At 46.6% G+C, this 24,920-nt stretch overlaps 3 protein-coding genes across 4 annotated transcripts in view; 1 reads left to right on the plus strand and 2 right to left on the minus strand.

Annotated features, from left to right (window-relative positions):
• Window positions 1-6,852, minus strand: part of nim1ka (NIM1 serine/threonine protein kinase a) — a 17,815-nt gene extending 10,963 nt beyond the window's left edge. Inside the window, exon 1 of the mRNA XM_072681176.1 lies at window positions 6,775-6,852. The gene's annotated coding sequence lies outside the window, so the exon portion shown is untranslated. The remainder of the gene's footprint in view (window positions 1-6,774) is intronic.
• Window positions 6,853-7,836: 984 nt separating this feature from the next.
• On the minus strand, window positions 7,837-14,136 carry znf131 (zinc finger protein 131). The gene is made up of 9 exons (XM_072681177.1): window positions 14,046-14,136; window positions 12,537-12,681; window positions 12,333-12,434; window positions 11,542-11,686; window positions 11,029-11,247; window positions 10,273-10,754; window positions 9,861-9,991; window positions 9,485-9,637; window positions 7,837-9,233 (listed from the first exon to the last, which is right to left on the minus strand). Exons 2-9 carry the CDS (start codon window positions 12,661-12,663, stop codon window positions 8,904-8,906), a joined length of 1,689 nt encoding a protein of 562 aa, XP_072537278.1. The 5' UTR covers window positions 12,664-12,681; window positions 14,046-14,136; the 3' UTR covers window positions 7,837-8,903.
• Window positions 14,137-18,300: 4,164 nt separating this feature from the next.
• On the plus strand, window positions 18,301-24,603 carry selenop (selenoprotein P). 2 transcript variants are annotated; one of them, XM_072682600.1, is made up of 5 exons: window positions 18,301-18,406; window positions 20,061-20,283; window positions 20,712-20,924; window positions 22,311-22,428; window positions 22,702-24,603. In XM_072682600.1, exons 2-5 carry the CDS (start codon window positions 20,081-20,083, stop codon window positions 23,329-23,331), a joined length of 1,164 nt encoding a protein of 387 aa, XP_072538701.1. In that variant the 5' UTR covers window positions 18,301-18,406; window positions 20,061-20,080; the 3' UTR covers window positions 23,332-24,603. The 2 variants fall into 2 exon arrangements, with proteins under 2 accessions (XP_072538701.1, XP_072538702.1); XM_072682601.1 differs by having other exon boundaries at window positions 22,702-23,301.
• The last annotated feature ends 317 nt before the right edge of the window (window positions 24,604-24,920 follow it).

Genomic DNA, 24,920 nt, shown 5'->3' on the forward strand with positions numbered 1-24,920 from the left:
CACACACACACACACACACACACACACACACACACACAGAAACAGAACGTCTCAACATCACAAACAGACATGGTCAAAGGTTTGGGGACACTATTTCTGTATGTAAAAGCAACCAAAATAGACCTGACTGGACAGCATGACCTAACTAACACTGGTCTTTACTGGTCTTCACTGGTCTTCACTGGTCTTCACTGGGCTTCACTGGGCTTCACTGGGCTTCACTGGGTTATAGAGTGAGATGTGGTGAGGGTATGTGTCAGCGCTCCAGTCAGACTGACTGATTGATGTGAGCTGTTAATCAGAAACTTAATTTCCCCTCAATATCCTTTGATATTTTATGACATATTAAAAATCATACAAATCAAAGTAATGACCTCATAAATATTCAACACCCTCAGGCTTCAAACACCTGTGTGTGTGTGTGTATACACACACATGTTGAAAGAGTATTCTTTTTAAGTAAATATCAGGGTGCCTGAGAACACACACACACACACACACACACACACACACACACACCATATCCTCAATGAATTTGTAATGACACATTAATATCATTAATATCCAGACTGAAGTTCTAATAACAGTAATATCACTGGTTATAAAGGGGTTAGTGACTGTAACAGTGTATTAATGGATTATTTTGTATAAAATAATAAATATGATAAAATATTATCTCTAAAATCAGATAATATTTCAGTCGGAAGCGTGTGTGTGTGTGTGTGTGTGTGTGTGTGTGTGTGGATCGGGAGGACAGTGAGGGCTGTCAGGGTGAAGCGCTGACGTGAGGACAGGTTTAATGAAGTGAAAAGTGAGGTGTGATGATTTTCTCCACAGCTTCACTCAGCTGTGTGTGTGTGTGTGTGTGTGTGTGTGTGTGTGTCCGTTAAGAGAATAGCAAGTTTCCCCCACACCTTCACCTAAGCATTGAGGTCAGACGCCACCGCTGGAGGTCAGAGAAGGTCTGCTGGTGTCTGATGGTTCCTCAGCAGACTGACGCCTCCAACACAGTTAGGAACCAGCCAATCACCTTCTGATTACAGTGGCGGGCCCGCAAAACACCCTTTGTAGGTTCTAGATAGGCTCTAGATAGGCTGTGAGCGTGTGAGCAGGTTTGCAGCTCGGTGCAGACGCTGCAGCAGACGAGCTGGTCAGGCTGATGTCTGTAACCTGCTTCAGACCAAGCTCTCAGCGTTCCTGTGTAATCTAGAACCGCCTAAAGATGTTCTAGTGCATTGCTGTCAGTTAGGGATGCACAGATCCGGCTTTTTCAGTTCTGATACTGATACCGATACATACACTTCACATACCGCTCCAAACCCGATACAGATCCGATACCACTGCTGAATGAATAAACCGTACTCCTCACCATGATCACCATGATCGCCATGATCGCCTTAAACGGCACTTTACTGACAAATGAACACAGATAGAATATTTATATTGATATTTTATACTATTAATTTGTCACTAAAATAAACAATTGTGCAGAACACAGCAATCAAATTCACTCAAACGTCTTAAAATATATTTCAATAAATCAAATGAAAAGTAGCTTCATTCTGTCACAGTAATTAATCTCATGTTTAAATATTTAGTGTAAACAGCAACTCAAAATCAAATCTAGCAGCTGAACCTGAGAATAAATTAGTAAACAAAAAAACAAACATGTAAACATTTAGTGCCGTCTCACACCGACCAATCACAGTGAAAGGATCGGTTCCAGGGATCGGCCGAATTATCCGATAGCCGGTCCAGCTAATGTAGTTAATATCGGGATCCTGATCCTAATATCGGATCGGTGCAGCTCTACGGTCAGCTTTGTGCTTCTGTAGAATTTCAGGATTTCCAGCAGTTTGTTAAATAAGAGCTTCTTCCCACAACTGAACATCAGTTAGCATGATGCTAACCGAAGGCCTTCATCGTGGAGGTGCTCAGTAAGCTCTAACAGACCAGACTATTCTGGCCCTGTATGACTCACTGTTATCTAGAACACTATCTAGAACAGTGCTAGCACAGCTAAAATCAGTGGAATCAGCGCTGAATGCTGAATTCTGTGATGTTATTGACCTGGTTTGAGGTAAATGTGATGATAACCTGTTAGCTTCATTAGCCTTGCAGATCCTGTAGCCTTAAGATCCCCAGCATGTCTTAGCGGATGCGCTACGTCTGGGGTAAGTGCTGCAGTGTCGGAGCTGGACATGAAAGCGTCCACATTAGCAGCTCAGTGAATGAGGCCTCGCGCTATCAAAGACGTCCGCTGATGAGTGGACCCGTGAGGAAACGGGGGAACCGTGGAGAACCGAGCAGATCCTGCTATGAAAGCTGTCCCTAATTTATTCCACGGCCTTCAAAGCAGCTTTAATCTCAGCACTGACAGCACAAACGAGAAGTCATCAAAGCCTCCTGGACAAAAGTTGCTATGAATCTCCGATGAAGAAAAACAGCTAAACATATGATATGCAAATTAGCTCTGTTCTAATTGGTTGCCATGTGTGCTGCAGGCTGAATTGGAGGGGTTACGCTACACCATAACCCTGCACACTACACCATAACCCTGCACACTACACCATAACCCACTACACCATAACCCTGCTCACTACACCATAACCCTCACTACACCATAACCCTGCACACTACACCATAACCCACTACACCATAACCCTGCTCACTACACCATAACCCTCACTACACCATAACCCTGCTCACTACACCATAACCCTGCACACTACACCATAACCCTGCACACTACACCATAACCCACTACACCATAACCCTGCACACTACACCATAACCCTGCTCACTACACCATAACCCTCACTACACCATAACCCTGCACACTACACCATAACCCTGCTCACTACACCATAACCCACTACACCATAACCCACTACACCATAACCCTGCTCACTACACCATAACCCACTACACCGTAACCCTCACTACACAATAACCCTGCACACTACACCATAACCCACTACACCATAACCCTGCTCACTACACCATAACCCTCACTACACCATAACCCTGCACACTACACCATAACCCTGCTCACTACACCATAACCCACTACACCATAACCCTGCTCACTACACCATAACCCACTACACCATAACCCTGCTCACTACACCATAACCCACTACACCATAACCCACTACACCATAACCCACTACACCATAACCCTCACTACACCATAACCCTGCTCACTACACCATAACCCTGCACACTACACCATAACCCTGCACACTACACCATAACCCACTACACCGTAACCCTGCACACTACACCATAACCCACTACACCATAACCCTGCTCACTACACCATAACCCTCACTACACCATAACCCACTACACCATAACCCTCACTACACCATAACCCTGCACACTACACCATAACCCACTACACCGTAACCCTCACTACACCGTAACCCTGCACACTATACCATAACCCACTACACCATAACCCTGCACACTACACCATAACCCTCACTACACCGTAACCATGCACACTACACCATAACCCACTACACCGTAACCCTGCTCACTACACCATAACCCACTACACCATAACCCTGCACACTACACCATAACCCACTACACCATAACCCTGCACACTACACCATAACCCTCACTACACCATAACCCTGCTCACTACACCATAACCCACTACACCATAACCCTCACTACACCATAACCCTGCACACTACACCATAACCCACTACACCGTAACCCTCACTACACCATAACCCTGCACACTACACCATAACCCACTACACCATAACCCTGCACACTACACCATAACCCTGCACACTACACCGTAACCCTGCTCACTACACCGTAACCCTGCACACTACACCATAACCCACTACACCGTAACCCTGCACACTACACCATAACCCTGCACACTACACCATAACCCTGCACACTACACCGTAACCCTCACTACACCGTAACCCTGCACACTACACCGTAACCCTGCACACTACACTTTAACCCTCACTACACCGTAACCCACTACACCATAACCCTCACTACACCATAACCCTGCTCACTACACTATAACCCTGCACACTACACCATAACCCTGCACACTACACCATAACCCACTACACCGTAACCCTGCTCACTACACCATAACCCTGCTCACTACACCATAACCCACTACACCATAACCCTGCTCACTACACCATAACACACTACACCATAACCCTGCTCACTACACCATAACCCTGCTCACTACACCATAACCCTCACTACACCATAACCCTGCTCACTACACCATAACCCTCACTACACCATAACCCTGCTCACTACACCATAACCCTCACTACACCATAACCCTGCTCACTACACCATAACCCTGCACACTACACCATAACCCACTACACCGTAACCCTGCACACTACACCATAACCCACTACACCATAACCCTGCTCACTACACCATAACCCTCACTACACCATAACCCACTACACCATAACCCTCACTACACCATAACCCTGCACACTACACCATAACCCACTACACCGTAACCCTCACTACACCGTAACCCTGCACACTACACCATAACCCACTACACCATAACCCTGCACACTACACCATAACCCTCACTACACCGTAACCATGCACACTACACCATAACCCACTACACCGTAACCCTGCTCACTACACCATAACCCACTACACCATAACCCTGCACACTACACCATAACCCACTACACCATAACCCTGCACACTACACCATAACCCTCACTACACCATAACCCTGCTCACTACACCATAACCCACTACACCATAACCCTCACTACACCATAACCCTGCACACTACACCATAACCCACTACACCGTAACCCTCACTACACCATAACCCTGCACACTACACCATAACCCACTACACCATAACCCTGCACACTACACCATAACCCTCACTACACCGTAACCCTGCACACTACACCGTAACCCTGCTCACTACACCGTAACCCTGCACACTACACCATAACCCACTACACCGTAACCCTGCACACTACACCATAACCCTGCACACTACACCATAACCCTGCACACTACACCGTAACCCTCACTACACCGTAACCCTGCACACTACACCGTAACCCTGCACACTACACTTTAACCCTCACTACACCGTAACCCACTACACCATAACCCTCACTACACCATAACCCTGCTCACTACACTATAACCCTGCACACTACACCATAACCCTGCACACTACACCATAACCCACTACACCGTAACCCTGCTCACTACACCATAACCCTGCTCACTACACCATAACCCACTACACCATAACCCTGCTCACTACACCATAACACACTACACCATAACCCTGCTCACTACACCATAACCCTCACTACACCATAACCCTGCTCACTACACCATAACCCACTACACCATAACCCTGCTCACTACACCATAACCCACTACACCATAACCCTGCTCACTACACCATAACCCTGCTCACTACACCATAACCCACTACACCATAACCCTGCTCACTACACCATAACCCTGCTCACTACACCATAACCCACTACACCATAACCCTGCTCACTACACCATAACCCTCACTACACCATAACCCTGCTCACTACACCATAACCCTGCACACTACACCATAACCCTGCTCACTACACCATAACCCTGCTCACTACACCATAACCCTGCACACTACACCATAACCCTGCTCACTACACCATAACCCTCACTACACCATAACCCTGCTCACTACACCATAACCCTCACTACACCATAACCCTGCTCACTACACCATAACCCACTACACCATAACCCTGCTCACTACACCATAACCCTGCTCACTACACCATAACCCTGCTCACTACACCATAACCCTGCTCACTACACCATAACCCTCACTACACCATAACCCTGCTCACTACACCATAACCCTGCACACTACACCATAACCCTGCTCACTACACCATAACCCTGCTCACTACACCATAACCCTGCACACTACACCATAACCCTGCTCACTACACCATAACCCTCACTACACCATAACCCTGCTCACTACACCATAACCCTCACTACACCATAACCCTGCTCACTACACCATAACCCACTACACCATAACCCTGCACACTACACCATAACCCTCACTACACCATAACCCTGCACACTACACCATAACCCACTACACCATAACCCTGCTCACTACACCATAACCCTGCTCACTACACCATAACCCTCACTACACCATAACCCTGCTCACTACACCATAACCCTCACTACACCATAACCCACTACACCATAACCCTCACTACACCATAACCCTGCTCACTACACCATAACCCTGCTCACTACACCATAACCCTCACTACACCATAACCCACTACACCATAACCCTCACTACACCATAACCCTCACTACACTGTACCCTGTCTGCCCTACAGGAGCTTCATTAAATGAAATTAGAGCCATGGAAGGTCAGTAACCCAGTAAACACACACACACACTCACACACTCACTCACACACACAGACACACACACAGACACACACACAGACACACACACTCACTCACACACTCACACTCACTCACACACACAGACACACACACAGACACACACACAGACACACACACACACATAATCCTGATCATCATTCAGGGTTAATGAATCACACTGATGCTAACGTGGTCCTGCCCACAAACACAAACACAAACACACACACACACACACACACACACACACACACACTCATCCTTTACACCGCTGATCACGCAGCGCTCTTACCTGATTTCACTGATCGCTGATCAATACTGGATACTCCTCAGTCATCGCGCGCTGGTCTGCTCGCGTCTCCCTGCCGCTGAGCGCGCAGCTCTCCAGAGCCAATAGCAAAACAACAGGGAGGGGTGTGACTGACAGCCCTTCTGACGAATCGCAGCAGAAGAGGGGCGGGGCCTGCGTGTGTGACCTGCGCCAATGAGGGATCAGAAGATGTGGACAGCGTTCAGAGCGCCTCCCACCTCTGTTTGATCTGATTGGTGAAGAGAAGCTCCAGTCCTGTAGAGACTCCTCCCTGTTCCTCACAGCTACACACACCGCACCTTTACCACGCAGATATGCAAATCACCCCTGTTCTGATTGGCTGCCCTGCACTAAGCCTCACTGAGCTTCTGTGTGAATGGGCGGGGCTAAAGTGTTGTATAAATGTTTATAATACAGTATATAGATGTATACATTAATTGATTAATTAATTGATTAGCTACTTAGTTAATGAGTTAGCAGTCTCCTCTGATACATGTGAAGCCCGACACCACCTTTTCTCACACTGCCACCAGGCAGCAGCACCAGGCAGCAGACGCACACACACACACGCACGCACGCACGCACGCACGCACGCACGCACACACACACACACACACACACACACACACACACACACACACACACACACACACACACACACGCGCGCACGTGCGTTTATGTATCTAGCTTCATGTCTACATAGGCATCTATATGATGGATGGTGCAGGAGCAGGTCTTGGTGTGTTTTCTATTTCTTTCTAAATTAATCTCAGCAAATCTCCTGCGTTCATTACATTCCTGCATGTGTTCATCTTTTCCTGCATAATATTAATTATGTTTGATGTTTATTCAGGTTCAGTTATTATTGGAGCACTAATGTAATGAAGGTGTGAATAAGCGGCAGGTCACTCTGACCGGCTACTATTGGTCTATAACTGTAGTCTATAGCCTGCCTGCTGTAGAGGGGTTTTGGCAGGCAGCTGTTAAACACAGCGGAGAAAACAGACGTCCTGCCCGGCTGTTCATAAAGGGCACGCCGTGCTCTTACATACAGTATTTCATCCAGCGGTTTATTGCTCTGTACAAACGGATAACAATCAGAACCCGTGAGAAATGACCAGGGCACGGACGCTCGGGTCCCTGAGCCGTCTGAACGTCCACTGAGCGCCGGAGAGATGGGCCGAGTCCAGCTGCAGGAGATCAGGCACTGGAGCAAAGACAATGCATGTACACACTCTCGCACACACTCTCGCACACACTCTCGCACACACTCTCGCACACTTCATCTACATATCAACCTTAACATAAAGGAACAGTTCAGTAAAAACTGGCAGTTTGGGCCCAGATGTGTCCTGGGTGGGTTCTACAGTGGGTTCTACAGTGGGTTCTAATTTGTCCATGTGGTTTTGGAACACACTCTGGACTTCCTGTCCTCCCAGCGTTCTCTCTGTCTCTATAATTCACAGCCAATCATGGTGAGCCCTCCTCCCCCCCACCCTGATGAACACCTGCAGGGGGTCTTAGGAGGGGAGAACAGCTTGTGTGCAGGTGTTTGGGTAAAAGACGTTTGTGACTATTGGCTTCTGGTGTTTGTTAGCTACATCAGCCTCAGAGCTCCCGTTAAAACTAAAGTAGCACACTTTGGAGAGCGGGACGTGTTCGCCGGTGGGCCGCTCGGTGGGCCGCTCGGTGGGCGAGGGGGAAAGCTGGGTAAATGTGATCTTTCGCTGAACTGCTCCTTTAAACCCTTTCGGTCGTACAGTGACGTAAGCGACGCTCGTATTTACAAAACTCAACATTTTACAAAAATAAGAACGCTGTCCTGGTAGAGCGACTCTAGAGCCGAGCCTCAGAACCCAGCGGTCCTTCCTCGAGCTTTCTGAGAACCAAACACTAAAAAGCTTAAAAAAAAGAAAGAAGGTTGTCACTGCTGTTCTTGAGGCGGACATAAACAAAAACAAAAATGACCAGTTGCCATGGTAATACTTCTGCAGCATCACAGTCAGACGGGAGAGGGGAGCAGGTCGCCCCGCGGCAGAAATAAATATCAAAGGTCAGCGACGAACCGTCCGCCAGTCACTCTCCACCCTAGTCCAGCGTCTGTGCGATTCTCATACAACCCCCGTCTGGACCTTCTCCTCCTCTGTCCGGACCTCCTGCTGCGTTACGTCCGTCACCTGCTCCAGGTGCACCTCCACCGTCTGCTCCTTCAGTCCGTCCTCATCCACCTCTATCAGCACCGTCTCCTCCGCCCCCGCCGCCGAGGCCTGGAGCTCCGAGTGCTCCTCCAGGACCACGGCCTCCTCCACTGCCACCATGTCCACTGGCTCCACGGTGACATGCTCCACCCTGATCCCGTCCTGCAGCACCACCCGCTCCTCACCCTCCTCCATACTGGTGACCGTCAGGACAGCCGTGGGGTCGGCGATCACCACCTCCTCCTAAAACAGGGATCAAAGCGAGGATTAGGTCATTAAAGCTTGTTATTGATCATCAGGATTAAACAGAGCATCAAAGCAAGCGTGAAGTCAGAGCTCCGTCTAAACGGGGCGTAACCGTGAGCGACGGTCAGGACACGGGGAGGGTCTCACTGAGCTGCCTGAGAGTTTCCTCTCCGTGACAGACAGACGAGACGCGGGAAACGCGGAGGTGGATTCTGTGTGTACATTTCCAGAACTGCGCTCGTCCGTACCTGGAAGCCGTGCTGGTCCCTCAGGTGAGCCCCCAGGTCCCGCGGAGCCGTGAACCACTGATCGCAGAAGGTGCAGTGATTGGGCTTCTCACCTGTGTGGATCACCAGGTGGTCCTTAAACTGCTCCCAGCTGTTAAACACATCATTACACACCTGGGAGACAAAAAACGGGGAAGAAAAGGGAATTTAATCAGAGTCGGTAATATTAGCAAATAATTAGATAACTATTTTAATAACTAATGTATAAATAATCTCAGTCATTAAAACATAATCATGATTTAAAACTCATTTATTTATATTTACTAACTCTGATAATACTCTAATATGACATCATCTAGCTCATTTACATAAACAGCAAATGTGACCTGAAACCCACCTGACACTCGTAGAGCTTCTTCCTGCCTTTCTTGGCTCCTGATCCGTTCTGGCAGGCGGACATGTGGCACTTCAGCGTGCTGTTCCGGGCGAAGCGCTCGTGACAGTCTGGACATTCGAAGGGTTTCTCACCTGCAGGAACGGACACGGAGCAGACAGAGGCTCGGACTCAAGTCTTCTTAAAGTTCTGACTTTAGGGTCACGCTGCAGCAATTATAACAACAACAACAACAACAACAACAACAACAATAATAATAATAATAATAATAATCCACTTGAGGTTGAGCAGGTTCTGCATTGTGCATTGGAAGGGAAAACCACACTAACACACAGCCTCCTGCAGACAGGCTGCTCTAGAACACCAGTGCAATCACTCAGACCCGTGTTCACACCTCCACACGCCAGAACCGTACCTGTGTGTTTCCTTAAGTGCTCCTTGAAGTGTCCGAAGTGGTCGAACTGCTTGTTGCAGTACGCACACACGTGAACCTTCTTCTTCTGCCGGTGGGACTGCTCCTCAGCGTCGAAGTGGTAGGTGTTCAGGTGCTGCTTGAGCGCTCCCTCACGAGCGTACGGCCTGCCGCAGTGCTTGCAGGTGAAGGGCTTCTCCAGGCCGGCCGTGTGCGTCTTCATGTGCTGCTTCAGGTGGTAGAACAGCTTGAAGCAGCGGTCACACTTATCGCACCGGAACATGTTGTCCAGCTGGGAGATCTGCACCTCCACCACCTCCATGCCCTCCAGGGTTTTGGTGGCCATCACGGCTTCTTCCTGCAGCACCACCGTCTCCTCCACGCCCTTCTTCACCACGTGCACCGTCTGCTCCCCCTGCTGGTACTTGCTGGTAATGTCGGCCAGCAGAGCCAGGGCAGAGTCGTCTGAGGACTCGGTGGTGGGGCTGTGGTAAGGACAAAGTATTGGGTATTAGTTATGGTGAATTTAATACTTCATAATGTTTAATAACCGCTGGGTGAGTCCGGACTGATGCTCTGATCTGACCCAGGTGTATCCAGGGGCCACAGTACGCTGCGTAACCTGTAATCTACACCAGCTCCAGTTTATTAGGCAACTATGATTTGACCCCAAACAGCAGGGGGCGCTCCAATCACTTCCACTGTGTGAAGGTCAGAATTACGTTAACGGTCAATAATTAGTGAGATACTCGTCCTTACTCTGTATTTGCTCGTCCGGCATCCACCACCTCCTCCAGCCCTGCCTCCTGAACCTCGATGGCCTCGTCTCCAACCTCCACCTCGATCTCCACCGTCTCCGTCTCCGCGGAGGGAAGCGTCTCGGTGATGACGTTGGACGTTTCTGCAATTTTCCTCTTCTTCGCTTTACTCCGCTCAGCCAGAACCGGAGAACTGCTCAGCACGGTGATGCCGTTCATCCTGCACCGAGACACAACACACTCCCTTACTGGATACTGAACACTATATACTACATCACACACACACACACACACACACACAATACTGCACTATATACTACACTACACTCTCTTCCACGTGTGTTAATGTGTATATAAGGGCAGTGGTATCAGAGGGGTGTACTGTACGGCCTGTCCCAGCCCGGTCTGTGTGACGGGGGGTGTACTGGTGTATGCTCTGCAGTGAAGGCTCTGTTTGGCAGTACTGTGTGTGTTGTGTGAGAGTGAGGATGTGTGTATATCAGTGAATGCTGACCTGTTATTTAAGGCTTTAATGGCCTCCTGCATCTGCAGATACTCCGCTGCTCTCCACACATCGTTCACCTCCTCCTCCCCGCTCACCGCCAGCGTGGCCGTGTAGGTGAACTCCATCAGGTGGCGGAAAGCAGTGTTGCTCACTCCTGTTCAAACACAGCAGTGAGACGAGCATGAGGACGAACCAGTCCAGACCCGGCTCCTAAACTGCTGTAGACTCAATGGGTGGGGCTAAAAGGATGTACACTATATCTGACAAAAGTATTGGGACACCTGCTCATTCACTATTTCTTCTGAAATCAGGGGTATTAAAGAGCTGATCCTGCTTCTGTTGGAGTAACTGTCTCTACTGTCCAGAGAAGAAGACTTTCTACTAGATTCTGAAGGAGGAGCATTGCTGTGAGGATTTGCTTGCATTCAGCGAGAGTGTTGGTGAGGTCAGGATGTTGGATGATGATCACCACCCCACCTCATCCAAAAAGTACTGGATGGAGCTCCACCACCATCATTCCACAGAACACAGTTCTTCCACTGCTCCACAGCTCAATGCTGGGGGGCTTTATACCTGGCATTAGACAGCATGGAGCTCCAGAGAGTCCTATTCTATTGGCAACATCTCTGTAGGGACTAGACAAGCTCTGTGTGTGTGCATTTGTACATCTGTGTCAGCAATTGATGCAGCTTAAAGTAGCTGAATGTGTTCATTAGTAGGGGTGTCCACAAACATTTGGACATTTAGTGAATTTGCATTGGAAAGGCCTTAGCCCTGCTGCTCTGATCATGAGCACTTACCCTCGATCTCCACGAGTGGCTCCTGAGTGAAGTCCTGGAAGAATTTGTGGAAAAACTGGCTGCAGGCGGCCAGAACCGCTTTATGGGCTCTAAACTGATGACCTGCAGGAGGCAGAATTCAAGAGGATTTAGGCTCAACCTCAGCCGGACTAAATAACGAACTACGACATTACTGTAGTGTTTACAGCAGAGCGTCCGGCTCACCGTCCACGATCAGAGTGATGTCCGTGAACTGGTCCAGCTGTCTCTGCTCGTTCAGCTTATCCAGCATAACTTTATAATGGGCCGGAAACTCGTGCCCATGGTCTCCAACATCTCCACCGTCAGACATGGTTCAGCCCGTCCTCCGCTACACGAGAGAAACACAGGGACACGTCAGACACAGCAAGAGGAGCGCTGGGGTGCGAGGCTCAGAGTCAGAAGGAGCTGCGGGGGAATGCTGAGCTGACGTCATCATATCGCTTTTACGTGGCTCCTCCTCCGGAGCTTTCTCCAGCGCTCTGAGGGTCTCTGTAAAGCTGATCCAGGTGGGCTTAGTTCTCACATTGCTGCAGTCAGAAGGGTGGGTGTTCACATTTGGTCTTACGTGAGGTTAGTGCTGCCCTGGTTTCATGTGTTAAATACATCACGTCCTCTACACACACACACACACACACACACACACACACACACACACACACACAGACTTCAATACTTCAATATAACAGATTCATTCTGCATTCAAAACTCAAGACATTATTAGTTATTAATATTTCACTACTTTCTGTCCAATTGCACAACTTAATCCAATCACACTGCTCATTCTGCACGTCACACTGTACCCTGCCCATAACCTCTACTATCATTTCTATATTCTCAATTGTCATATTCATATATTAGTAAATGTGTGGGTCTATTTTCTTACATTTTCATCACCTTATATGTTCATCATTTGTCAATGTATAATTAAAAGTAAAATAAAGTTTATTTCTTATCTGTTAAGTTCAGTAAACATACAGCAGAAGTTTACAGGTTTCCTGTGGAGAATTTGTTTACATTTATTAAATCAACAAAACATGAAGTTTAAACAGGAACAGACAGACTACACATAATAATAATAATAATAATAATAATGTCTTATCATATGGGACACAGGCAGAACAGTAGACAGTGAACACAGGGAAGCACTGCTGAGGGTAACCCCCCCCCAACCCCCACATATAGGGGTGCAGAAAGGAGGGGAGGGGGGGGGTCAATGCCAAATCTGGCCCAGAAGAGCAGCTTCTCCAACACCACCCAGCCGGGCTGGAGGAGTGTCCTGAGCTCCTGAAGCTCACCCCAACCCCTCAGGAGGAGAGGACCTGGAGCCCTGCTGGGTTTATGATCAGGACCAGAGCAGGTTAGCCTGCTAGCTCCAGACCCCCAGCAGGAGACCTCCAACCCGCCTCTCAGTGGAGAACCTCCGGCTTCACAGCAGCTCCAGACCCCGCTGCCCTGCTGCACCTCACCACCACACCCCTACACACCCTACAGCCTCACACGGGCCCCTAAAGATCTCCTAAAATCCCGCAGGAAGCCGAAATTAAACTCCTCTCCGGGAAACACTCGCCATTAGTGCTATGACCGCCGTGGTTACGTCATCAAATCGCGCATTTAAACGCACAAATCGGTCGTTTAATCGATCAAAAACGGGTCCGTGATCGATCCCCGCGGTTCTGGTCGCTGTGTATTTACCTGGTTATGGATCCGAACCTGTACGGAGTTGTTCTGGACTCCTCTGCTCGCTCCTCTCACGCCGCGCTCTGCTCCGTCGCTCCTCGAAAAGGGCGGCCGCTCCGGACTACAACTCCCACAAACCTCTGCGACAACACCGACCGGGCCTGACGGTCCGCAGTTGCTCGGCAACGGTTAGCTCCAGTGTTGCTAACAACCAAGCTAGCTTTAACAGGATAACTTCAAACCACAATAATAGAATATAGTGTTTAGATATTTATTATAATCCATTATTTTTATATAGAAACCTCAATTAAACAAAAACGTAAATTAAAATATATATAAAAATAATAACCAGTATGTTGTTAGTTCCTGGATTTTTATTCACTGTATAATTAAAGCTACATTATCTAATATATTCTCACAGCTGCAGTTCTCAGTTTTACTTTGTAAACTTTATATTTAAAACTGCAGCTTTTTAATTATCGTCATATAATAAGAATAAAACTGTAGTAATGATTTTATAGTTTGGTCCAGGTTAAATAAAAATAAACATCAACAGATAATCTGTATCTAACCATAGAGATTAAACATTGATTTACACTTTGATTTTATAACTTTAGGGACCGTAAATATCGACCCATTTAAAGGGATCACAGGTTGAACATCAATACCAATGTTTGATTCACTTCCTCCAGGTCAGGGTCGAGGTGGACCTGAGGCCTATCCAGAACCCCTGGGCTGATCTCAGAAACACACTGCAGTTCTACACATTTCTATGTATAAGCCAGACGTCTCAGGGTGTAGCGAGGCAGTGTGTAGCGAGGCAGAGTGTAGTGAGGCAGGGTTGTAGTGAGGCAGTAGTGTGTAGTGAGTCAGTGTGTAGTGAGGCAGTAGTGTGTAGTGAGTCAGTGTGTAGTGAGGCAGGGTTGTAGTGAGGCAGTAGTGTGTAGTGAGTCAGTGTGTAGTGAGGCAGTGTGTAGTGAGGCAGGGTTGTAGTGAGTCAGTGTGTAGTGAGGTAGTGTGTAGTGAGTCAGTGTGTAGTGAGGCAGGGTGTAGTGAGGCAGTGTGTAGTGAGGTAGTGTGTAGTGAGTCAGTGTGTAGTGAGGCAGGGTGTAGTGAGGCAGTGGGCCAGAGAGCCGTATTTATCAGCTGTCTCTCGGTAAATCATCAACGCTGGGTTCAGTCCAGTTCAGTCCAGTTCAGTCCAGCTGCTTCAGAGTTCAGAGTTCTGATCTGTAAATCTACAGAAACTGAGCCTCTACTGAAGGTAATGAGTCTGAGAGTTGGAGGGCCACAATAAAAGAAACATCACACAGAACCTGTCATTGATTATCTAACATTACTGATCCTTATAAAGTTACTTATCTGGAGTCAGTCCGGGTCATTGAGTCTCAGTCCCCCCCACACACACACCCCTCCTGCCTCGGGTTAACTGGAGGAGTGTGTGTGTGATAAAGGATCATTTAACCCCTCACAGCTACTCTGTTCTGATGGTTTTATTTAGTTACAGGTGGAAAATGCCCCCTTTCCATGATTTGCTTCTACAGTCTTCTCACAACCTGAGCACTGATTTTCACAGCTTTAAACTTACCTGTTTAAGCCCCGCCTTCTCCCCTCCCGCTATTGGTTTACATGGACCTACATCTACAGCAACCATTGGTTAACCTGATTCCCACCACAGCTGATTGGCCACAGCCTAAAATGCCTAAACACAAATGTAAATAAACCCAAATCAGTTTGATTAACCTGACTTTTAATCTATCGATGTATGTATTACTGTATATCATTATTTTTCACATTGTCATGAAAATAACAATATAAATACAAACACTGTTCTAAGGGTTTACTGTAGTCCAGATCATGCTAACACAAAAACACAGTAGTCTCACACTCTCACTGAACAGACACCGATTCCACCGGCCTGAAGCCTGGTCCCGCTCATCCTGTCTCAGAACAGAGTGCTGGTCTCTCAGTTTGGCCTGAAGCTCACTCCAAACCCAGACTCAGCTAATGCAGGTTAAACCCCGTCGCTCTGCCCAGCCTGAGCTGTTAGTATTAGTCTGAGAGGATCACTCCGGTGGTTGGGGATATCTCAGCTGTGGTGATTGAATGCAGATGATCAGCTTTTACTGGTCAGTGCTGGGATTTAATCGCCTCTCTGCATTTTTACTCCTGTAGTAGTGGTTTAGTAGTGAATGGTCAAAAAACAAATACATAAACTATTAAACGGTTCATGTCTGTATTTGTAGAGGAGTGTTTTCCCTCTGAACACTGACAGAGCAAATCTGCTGCTCCAAAGGTTAACTGGAAACAAGGCAAGGACAAGTCTGAGCACGAAGACGAACAACACACCCACCGGCCAGAACCTCACTGCTGGAGCAGAGCACACTAATGTAACCCTGTGCTGTTCATACACTCTGTGGCCAAATGTTTATAGACACCCCTTCTAATCTGAACACATTCAGCTACTTTAAACTGCACCCATTGCTGACACAGATGAGCAAATACACACACAGCTTGTCTAGTCCCTGTAGAGAAGAAGTACTGCCAATAGAATAGGACTCTCTGGAGCAGATCATCATCATGACCCTATTGGCTCCATGCTGCCTAATAATGCCAGGCGTGGGCTAGAGGGGTATAAAGCCCCTCAGCATTGAGGAGCTGTTGAGCAGTGGAGGAACTGTGTTCTCTGGAATGATGGTGGAGGAGCTCCATCCAGTACTTTTGGATGGGATGAGTTGGGGATGAATGCAATCAAATCTTCACAGCAATGCTCCTCCTCCAGAATCTAGTAGAAAGTCTTCTTCTCTGGACAGTAGAGACAGTTACTCCCACAGAAGCAGGATCAGCTCTGTAATACCCTTGACTTCAGAAAAAACAGTGAATGTGTGTGTGTGTGTGTTGTGTGTGTTGTGTGTGTGTGTGTGTGTGTGTGTGTTGTGTGTGTGTGTGTGTGTGTGTGTGTTGTGTGTGTGTGTGTGTGTGTGTGTGTGTGTGTGTTGTGTGTGTGTGTGTGTTGTGTGTGTGTTAATGACTGAGGCTGTTATTGTTTCAGCTGCAGAAGGAAACTCTCAGACTTTCATCACAGTGAGGAAAGCGCTGACTCTGCAGCCGAGCTCAAAAACAACCCCGTCACGGACCTTCCCCGAGTTTATCTGCAGCTTAACCCTCAGAACAGCTCAGAGAGAACCCACACAAACATTCTGCATTCTAAATAGAGTTCTTCTAGGGTTCTTAAGTAAAGGCAGTGGTTCTGTATAGACCCATGACAACTCAGAGGACCATCTGGACGTATAACTGGGTCTAGACCTGGTTCTGGGTCCTCGCAGTGCAGCCCTTCTCGCTTAGTGGAGAACCTTTTCACAACACATTATGATTATGTCAACCATGTTTTAGTACCATATTGAACCCGCTAGCTTTAAAAAAACAGAACCTTTAGGAACTTTTTGGACGCTTCTTTACTCTAGTTAAACGGTTCTTCACTTGGTGGAAAACCCTTTGTAGATGGTTCTTTATAGAACCTTTAAAAAGGATTCAGTGTAGCACCAAATATGGTTCTACTGAAGATCACAGTAAAAAAACTCTCAGTTCTACAGAGAACCCGTTTGTGCTCAGAGTGTAGAACCTTCCTGGATCCTCACAGTGGAAGGTTTTAGAGAGATCACAGGGAGAGAACGTGTGTGTTCTGCATGTAAAACACTGCATTTTATCCCCATAATGAAGAGAAACCAGACTAGAACAGACTAGAACAGACTACAATAGACTAGAACTGACTAGAACAGACTAGAACAGGCTAGAACAGACTAGAACAGACTAGAACAGTCTAGAACAGGCTAGAACAGGCTAGAACAGGCCGCTGTTCAGTCTTTTAATGAAAGATTTCCACTACATAGAACCATGATAACTCAAAGAACCATTTGGAACCATTCAATATTACTCAGTTAACAGGTTCTTCACAGTGGTGGGAAAACCTTTGTAGATGGTTCTTTATAGAACCTCTTAATCATAGCACCAGAAAGAGTTCCACTATAGTTACAGATCAAAGAACCTTTTTGTTGAGAATAGAACCATTAAAAAAGAGTTCCACAGAGGACACAGCATTTAATCCCTGTAATGGAGAGAACCCAGAGGAACAGGCTGGAACCGGAGGCCGGCTGCTGTCAGGGGCGGGGCCACGCTGCTGTTGTTTATGCACTGGGGTTAAAGGGGGAGTTATCTGGGCTGAGAGTGGGCGGGGCCTGTGGGGAACTTTGTCCCAGAGTGAAGAAAAACATGTGCAGTATAAATACCCCCGCAGAGGGGCGGGAGGGGACATGAGACACGGAGACACGGAGACACAGGCAGAGGACAAGCAAGCTGAGGATCCCAAAGCCAGACAAGTAAGAGCTTTAACACTGTTTACAGGTTAGAATCAGAACCAGAACCGAATCCTGCTGGTGATCCTCCAGCCTGTTCTGCTGCAGCTGAGGGCGATCTCTCAGTGCTGGTTCTGTTCGGCTCGGCTGTGTGTAAATAAGAACTAGGAGAGAACCCACTGCAGCCTGAACAAAACCAGCAGAACCACCTCTCACAGACCGGAACCAGAGCGGTTCTGAAACAGCTGGACTGGTTCCCAGCACCTCAGACCTCCTTTACTGGTGTGTAGAAAAGTGGACCTTCAGGTGCACCTTCACGAGCCGAACAGAACCAGCACTGAGAGATCTACGCCCTCAGCTGCAGCAGAACAGGAGTGTCTGGGTTTAGCGTGTGATCTCAGATCATCAAACACTTCCTCAAAGAGTCAGGCTGAGGGTTCAGGCTACAACTTCAAAAGACAGCGTGCGCTTTAATGACTCTGTAGTTCATCGTTTTATTTTATAGAAACACTTTAAATACAGTTTATAGCAATTATGATGATGAAACCTGAAGCTGGTAGGTGCAGTGTGTGTGTGTGTGTGTGTGTGAGTGTGTGTGTGTGTGAGTGTGTGTGTGTGAGTGTGTGAGTGTAATGGTCTAGGTGTGAATCTGTGTGTGACCTCTGACCCTGCGCAGACTGAAGGCCAGAACATCCTGTTCCTGATCAGAGACACGGTGGAGAGTCACCTGACCACTGATCTCTCTTCCTTCACTGCAGAGAGGAGAGACTCGCCCTCACACTTCCTCCCCATCCAGAGCCGAGTCACTTCACTCTCTGTTCCATTACTTTCATCTATTTTCTTTTATATGGTTTTAATTCTGCTTTTATTGATATAATAGAGAGATTAAATCTGATGCAGAAATGAACACACACGGCCTAAATAATGAATATTAATGAAGTGAAAACACTGAATCACACTGAGTAAAATACATTCAGGACTGCATGTGAGGTGAAGCTTCACTGGGAAAGCGAGCCGAACGTCGAGGGAACGTTTAAACGGTGTTAGGAATATCTGACGGACCTCTCCGAAACAAAGACAGACTGCGAATGTTCTATTACAGTTAAATAACTATTCTATTCTAAACTTCATTTTTTATCAAATAATAAATAATCAATAATCAGATTTTAACAACCAGGCCCTTAATAAACTGTAGGACTCTGAAGGTGAGCGGGGACTGTGCTCATTAAAAGCTTTTCTAGGTGTAGTTTAATGCTTTAAATAATTAAATCAAGTTTAAATAAATATACATTTATATATTATTTTTATTAAATAGTGCTAAATGCTAGCTAGGTTAATCTTGCTAACGGTTAATAAGAGTTTGTGGTGGGAAACTGCAGAACTGCGCCACCTGCTGGCTGGGTTTTAAAACACTGCAATCTGCCACCGGCGGTGTCTGTAATCAATGACTGCAGGAGAACTCGCAGTGAAGTATGTCGTCATAGCAACTCTTCATCACTTCCTGTTGGTACTAATCGGGTTGGTGGGGTAATACTGTGTGTACCGACCCGCTAAACCCACACTGTTAGGATCAGTGTATCAGTGTGACGCAGCTGTGCTGCAGGAGAGAGGTCAACCCTTATCTAACCCTCAGTCACCCTTCATGCCTCTGTGTGTGTGTGTGTGTGTGTGTGTGTAGGGTCTGAGGTGGGTGTAGAGATGTGGGCGGGGCTCAGTGTGGCCCTGGCTCTCTGTGCGCTAGCGGGCTGCAGCGCGGAGAGTGATGGTGATGGAGGTCGCTGTAAACCGGCGCCGGCGTGGAAGATCGGGGAGATGGAGCCGCTGAAGGCCAGCCTCGGCCATGTGACCGTGGTGGGCTTTCTCCAGGCCAGCTGATTATTCTGCCTGGTGCAGGCGTCCAAGTAAGTCTTCATACACCAGGCAAACCGTCCAATCAATAGCTGTTCTCAGAATCACCCACTAAAGGAGCACTAGATAGCGGGTCGGATCTGTTGTGGTGTTGTTTGTATTCTCAACGGCAGCCAATCAGAGTGCAGCTAAAGTGTGATTGATCTCTGACCCCAGATTTAGCTGATCAGCTTGTTTGATATCTGGCGTACACACACATTACACACACCTGGACTCTGATCAGATTGTAAAACAGCTGGACTGTGTCCACGTCACATCTTTACACATCTTAATAATTCACAGAGGAATCCATTTAGAGCCAGAAATCTTTTTCCTCATCTGATTAGCACGATGCTAACGGCCTGATGCTAACCGCAGGTCTAAATCAAACCTAGTTCAGATCATGTTTCACTAAACTGTCCTTCACTCCTTAATGCTGCAGACTGGACAGCCTGCGCCTGAAGCTGGAGAAGGAGGGATACGCTAACATCACGTACCTTGTGGTGAACAGCCAGGATGAGAATTCCCGGCGGCTTCATTCCCTCCTGGAGCAGAGGCTTTCAGCAAACATCACCCTGTACGGCCAGGACCCAGACGCACCGGACGTGTGGACAATAGCCAGCGTGATGAAGGACGACTTTCAGATCTATGACCGGTATTAATCACTATGAATTATTCAGTATCCACTATGAATTATTCAGCATCCACTATGAATTATTCAGCATCCACTATGAACTATTCAGTATCCACTATTAATTACTCAGTATCCACTATTAATTACTCAGTATCTACTATGAATTACTCAGTATCCACTATGAATTACTCAGTATCCACTATGAATTGTTCAGCATCCACTATGAACTATTCAGCATCCACTATGAATTATTCAGTATCCACTATTAATTACTCAGTATCCACTATGAACTATTCAGCATCCACTATGAACTATTCAGCATCCACTATGAATTATTCAGTATCCACTATTAATTATTCAGTATCCACTATGAATTATTCAGTATCCACTATTAATTACTCAGTATCCACTATGAACTATTCAGCATCCACTATGAATTACTCAGTATCTACTATGAATTATTCAGTATCCACTATTAATTATTCAGTATCCACTATGAATTATCCAGTATCCACTATGAATTACTCAGTATCTACTATGAATTATTCAGTATCCACTATGAACTATTCAGTATCCACTATTAATTACTCAGTATCTACTATGAATTACTCAGTATCCACTATGAATTATTCAGCATCCACTATGAACTATTCAGCATCCACTATGAATTATTCAGTATCCACTATTAATTACTCAGTATCCACTATGAACTATTCAGCATCCACTATGAATTACTCAGTATCTACTATGAATTATTCAGTATCCACTATTAATTATTCAGTATCCACTATGAATTATCCAGTATCCACTATGAATTACTCAGTATCTACTATGAATTATTCAGTATCCACTATGAACTATTCAGTATCCACTATTAATTACTCAGTATCTACTATGAATTACTCAGTATCCACTATGAATTATTCAGCATCCACTATGAACTATTCAGCATCCACTATGAATTATTCAGTATCCACTATTAATTACTAAGTATCCACTATGAACTATTCAGCATCCACTATGAATTACTCAGTATCTACTATGAATTATTCAGTATCCACTATTAATTATTCAGTATCCACTATGAATTATTCAGCATCCACTATGAACTATTCAGCATCCACTATGAATTATTCAGTATCCACTATTAATTACTCAGTATCCACTATGAACTATTCAGCATCCACTATGAATTACTCAGTATCTACTATGAATTATTCAGTATCCACTATTAATTATTCAGTATCCACTATGAATTATTCAGCATCCACTATGAATTATTCAGTATCCACTATGAATTATCCAGTATCCACTATGAATTACTCAGTATCCACTATGAATTGTTCAGTATCCACTATGAATTATTATCTACTATAAAGTCTATAAATCTATGAATGATTTTTTTAGGTGTGGTCGTCTTACTCACCACCTGTCGCTGCCCTACTCCATCCTGAGTCAGCCGTATGTGGAGGAGGCCATCAGAAAGACGTACTGTGATGGAATCTGTGGAGAGTGCTCTACAGAGGTAAACTGGAGTGGAGTGTGCAGTAGTGGTGTATGTAAATTCAGTATATAAATGTTTGTGCTCATTAAGAAAATGAGCTTTTTAATGCAAATTACTTTTAATTGCCATTTTGGATTGTTTCTTTTGGCCCATCACACAATGTTAGGGGCTTTGTGTGACCAGCTGACATATTAAATATTAAAAATGCATAACAATGTTTTCTTATGACAGAACGAATATATTAAGTAATAAATGTTCGTTAACCGGTCTGAATTTTCATGTTGGTTGCTTTAGAGCTCCATTCGGCCACAGGAGTGCAACGTGACGGACCAGGAAAAGCCTGAAGAGGAAGCTCCGAGAGCAGAAGAGGAGGAGGCAGGGATAGATCATGGTCACCATGGAAGTCATCATGGTCACCACGGTCACCATGGTGGGCACCACGGTCACCATGGTGGTCACCATGGTGACCGTGGAGGCCAACAGAGAGGTCACCATGACAGTGCAGGGGGCTCACATCACCAGCATGGCCGCCAGGGTCAGGTCGTGATTAGCCAGGTCCAGAGGGGTCAGGTGGTTCACAGACAGGTAGATTTCGGGCAGGTAGGCCTGAGGCAGGTAGATCTGGGGCAGTTAGACCTGGGTCAAGTAGCCCAAGAAGCAGGGAACCCCCAGGTGATGCACCAGCCCTGAGCCAAGCGCTCCAGGTGAAAGATCCAGTACAGCTGACAGCAGGGGGCACCGTCCTCGACTTCCAGCTGATGCTGACACTGACGGCGGCTGATCGGCGGTCAGTCGGGGGAGCCGGCAGCTCTCTGACATTGCAAGGAGCCGCTCGCGGCCTCCTGACACTGACAGGGGCTCACGGCGGAAGACAACAGCGTCAGGGAAACCTGACAGTGACGCTCCGCCTCCACGGCTGACTGACAGCCGCCTCAGCAGGCCTGAGCCTGACCTGCAGGGGACAGCCTATGAGGGTGACAGGGGGTTTAAACAGGGACATGCTCTCTGTTGGACTCCTGTTCACGTCCTCACAAGCCGTTATTACATCAGTAGACCCTGCAGCGCCACGCGCTCCGGTATGAATCTGACACCTCAGTTGATTGCAGCAGGAGACCTTCACACCATCTGACTCCAATGCAGTGCACTGCATGCTTTAGCGTCTCTTTTCACACCTTGACTCGACTCAGTCCGTGAATCTGGAGCATCAGAGCAAAGAAAACATTAAAAACACGTCCGGAGTGGAAAAGCACCGGAGTGGGAATCAGGACCCCTACGCTAATGATCTAATTAAAGTGAATCATTACTGTTAGCATTAACTAACGAGTCTAATGAGGGCAAACTGACTTAGCATTTAACATTAGCTATAAAAAGAGCATCAGTAAACATCGCCTACACAGTAGATTAGCATCAATTTAACACTGGCTAATGCTAAAGCATTTTCTTGATATTGGCAACACACTAAGTTAATGTTACTGTGTGTTAACTCGGTTAACTCAGTCCAGGCTACATGTATTCTCAGCCTTCTGAACCCATAGTTTTGGTCCCCTGCTGCAATCTGAGAGTGTTTAGCGCAGCGGCGTTGATGTTGTTTCCACCCCGTTACGACTCTGGTTGGCTTCCATGAAGGCCGGCGCGGAAACTACGCTCTAGTGGCGCCTGTCTGATCTCCAGCCAATCAGAGAGGGGAGGGAAGACCATAAACCCACTGTACGCTCTTTATACACACCTAGACACGAGCTCCGAACACCAGCTCTGAGGTGACTAACCTTTTTAACTAGCAAATGTAGCAAAGTATAGCATGCTAGCAGACCTATGCTAAAGAAGAGACGCTGCTTTAGTAGATTTATAAACTACAACTAGAGCTGGAGAAGTTCAGCAGACAGAGTCCCGGCCTCGCTGTCGGTGCAGCTGTAGGGATGTGAGGAGCTGCACTGTTCATTATTCGGGCTTTAGACACAGTTACTGTTCTGCACTGTAATCAATCACACACTCTGAGGGGCGATCAGAGAGAGAGAGGGAGCTGAAACATTGCAATACTAAATGAAGGTCTTCTGGAAAACTATTCAAGCTGGAAAACCTGATAAACTGTATAGAAATGTTGCTGCTGTCAGACTGCGAGACGCGAGCGAGTGTGAGATGTGTGGAAAAAGCATTTATTCTCCATATTATACAGCAAATAAAAGTGCACCAGTACCAGGAGGCCTGTGTGTCTGTTTCTTCACATCATAAAGAGAATAACACAGTTAATAAACCTCATATTAAATATGAATAAAACTGAAATAAATCATCTCCCCAATAGCGATTCTGAATTACACAGGTCTGTAATATGCAAATGAGCTCTCTAGACAATCACAGTGTGCTGTGAACATCCGGACCAATTGCATTAGGCCACACAGTATAATCACAATATATATATGGATGTGTGTGTGTATATATATATAAAGCTGAAACGTGTACGTGTGTTTTAGTGAGCACATTTTCTTCTGCTGTTTTCTAGGTTCAGGGAAGTGTGT

The sequence above is a fragment of the Salminus brasiliensis genome, chromosome 6, assembly GCF_030463535.1.
Source record: "Salminus brasiliensis chromosome 6, fSalBra1.hap2, whole genome shotgun sequence".
In the NCBI taxonomy this organism is placed as follows: domain Eukaryota; kingdom Metazoa; phylum Chordata; class Actinopteri; order Characiformes; family Bryconidae; genus Salminus; species Salminus brasiliensis.